At 30.5% G+C, this 2770-nt stretch overlaps 1 protein-coding gene across 1 annotated transcript; it reads left to right on the top strand.

Annotated features, from left to right (window-relative positions):
- The first annotated feature begins 452 nt into the window (after nucleotides 1-452).
- Nucleotides 453-2544, top strand: LOC130798154 (peroxidase 27-like). Its single transcript, XM_057661037.1, has 4 exons — nucleotides 453-729; nucleotides 1399-1590; nucleotides 1685-1850; nucleotides 1932-2544. The coding sequence occupies exons 1-4, from the start codon at nucleotides 523-525 to the stop codon at nucleotides 2345-2347; spliced, it is 981 nt and encodes a 326-aa protein (XP_057517020.1). The 5' UTR covers nucleotides 453-522; the 3' UTR covers nucleotides 2348-2544.
- The last annotated feature ends 226 nt before the right edge of the window (nucleotides 2545-2770 follow it).

Raw genomic sequence — 2770 nt, 5'->3', positions numbered from 1 at the left:
ACTCCCTTAATTCTTTAAAATTGTTCTCACAAGGAATAAATATATTAATTTATTAAATAATAATTTGAAAAATGAAAGTGATTATAACAAATTATAACAAAAAATAAATGAAATAAGATGACAAATGATTGTAACAAATTGAAGGAATGGAAAGTGAGTACATTCAAGTATGAGTTTCTTACATATACCATTTGCATTGACATTGAAGGAGTATATGGAATTTCCGCACAAATAAGAATGATTCAACAATAAACCATAAAGCGTTGACTTTCTACTTATAGTAAAATTCATTGTCATTACCATCTAGCAAGCCCACATGAGTTGACTATCATCCCTTCAAAACTAATTATTGATTCATAATCTATCAGACTTTGCCAATTTAAAATAATACTTACATTGTTTGAAGAACTTTTCATGCGGACTATTCCCATACTTCAACTATAAAAGCACAAACATTCTACTCACAAATTACAACACTTCATTACATTACATTTCTACTCACAAATTACAATAACTTTTACAATGACAACTAAGATATTTCAAAAGTTGTTCTCCTTCTTTTTGTTGCTTGCCATGGTGAACGCTCAAGAATTGTCTTTAGATTATTACAAGTACTCGTGCCCTGGTGTCGAGGACATTGCTAAAAGGATTACTGAGCAATATATTTCGAATATTCCCGGCTTTGCTCCCGGTTTGCTTAGAATGGTCTTTCATGACTGTTTTGTTAGGGTATGTATGTTTATTATTATTATTATTATTATTATTATTATTATTATTATTATTATTCCCTCTACTATATAATACTTTCTTCATTATTTACTAAGATAATATTTTACTTCTAATATTACTTAAATCACACTAAGTGTCTTTCATTTATGCTCCTATAGCCGAGGTAAATGATTAAACACACGTATAAATATGATTGCTTCTAAACTTTTCTTTTTTAGTTTGCCATATTTTGCTTTTTGATAAAACCCTCGTTTATAAAGATGAAATACATTGGTGCGTATATGAGTATATGACCATAAAATCTGGAGTAATAAATCCGGATTATGAATTTGAATGTGGCATTGAATTTCGTATTTTAAAAATTAATTTAAGAGATTTAGTCTGATATAATTATATAATAATAACAATAATATAGCTTGATCAAATTGAAGGCTTCATCTAAAAGTTAAAGGATACTATAAATTGAGATTTGTAATTAATACATGTGTAAGTACCTATGTTATTTTAAGTGTTCTCCAGTAGTTTTCATAATTTAGAGACAACATTAAAAGCAAGAAGAAAACAACAAATTTACTGTATAATATAATATATTCTTATATCACTTTTAGGTTTATGTACTTTAACACATTTCTGACATACTCTAAATTTACAATGGTTTAATTTTTTTAGGGGTGTGATGGTTCTGTATTAATAGATCCAACGGAGTCCAACAACCGAACGGAGAAGACTGCTCTTCCCAACGTGACACTCAGGGGGTACGAAGTCGTTAATGCTATTAAATCTGCTCTAGAAAAACAATGTCCTGGTGTTGTTTCTTGTGCTGATATATTAGCTTTATCTTCTCGAGATGCCATCCGAACGGTATAAAGCATTTCATGCATGATGGTATGTGAATATGTCGTCTTAATCAACATGCGTTATTAATGAACAATCGTTATTTAATTACATGTTACAGATAAATGGACCTTTTTGGGAAGTTCCTCTTGGTAGAAAGGATGGAAAAATCTCATTGGCTTCAGATGCAGATACTCTTTTACCATCTCCATTTTTCAACTTCTCAAGTCTTAAACAAAACTTTGCATCATTGGGTCTAACTACAAAGGATTTGGTAGTCTTATTAGGTAAATTTCAATTTCAATAATGCGACATTCATATTATATTTGAAAGTCAACAATGATAAAATTTTCATTACGGTCGTGTAGGTTCGCACACCATTGGACAAGGTCACTGCTTCGTCTTTCAGAGCCGACTATACAACTTCTCGGGACGAGGAGACACAGACCCTTCATTATCTCCTAGTTATGCTGCATTCTTAAAGACTAAATGCACGCCAAATCCAAATGACACCCAATCAGTTGTTCCATTGGATAGGATTACACCAAGAGTTTTTGATGAAAATTACTACGTTATGGTAAGCCAAAATAAAGGGCTATTCCATTCTGATGCAGCCCTTTTGACTAATCGTGCGACTAAGAGCTATATCTACCAACAAATTAAAACTAAGAGATCAACTTTTGCTCAAGATTTTAGTGTGTCTATGTCTAAGATGATCAAACTTGGGGTTCTTACTGGTTATCAAGGTGAAGTTAGGAAGACATGTGGTGCTGTCAATACATAAACTATGATCGTGCTTTCGTCCCTCTCAAATTGTGAACAATGATTTATTACCTAGGCAAACAAACAACATTGTATTAGCAAACTTACAAAGACATAAAGTATATATTTTGTTATTGAATTTTTTTAATCATTGAAATTGAAATTAATAAACTTGAATATATTTCTCCTTATTAGATATTCAAATATATATGTCTAGTAATTGTTCATGCCGCCTTTGTAAAAACTTGAAAAAAATATTTTAAAAAATTAATTAACTGTTAGTTATTGATTGGCAATGGCAGTGACAAGTATATACTAATCGACATTTACTACAACTATAACAACTCTTATAACACAACAACAATTAGCAAAGAATTGGCAAGAACATACAAATCATCTCCAAATAATCTAACCCTAATTCTTATACATCCAAAATAATAAATCT

Source organism: Amaranthus tricolor, chromosome 13 (assembly GCF_026212465.1).
Source record: "Amaranthus tricolor cultivar Red isolate AtriRed21 chromosome 13, ASM2621246v1, whole genome shotgun sequence".
Taxonomy (NCBI): Eukaryota; Viridiplantae; Streptophyta; class Magnoliopsida; order Caryophyllales; family Amaranthaceae; genus Amaranthus; species Amaranthus tricolor.
The sequence above is the reverse complement of the archived record's forward strand: the minus strand, read 5'-3'. Positions and strand labels throughout refer to the sequence as shown.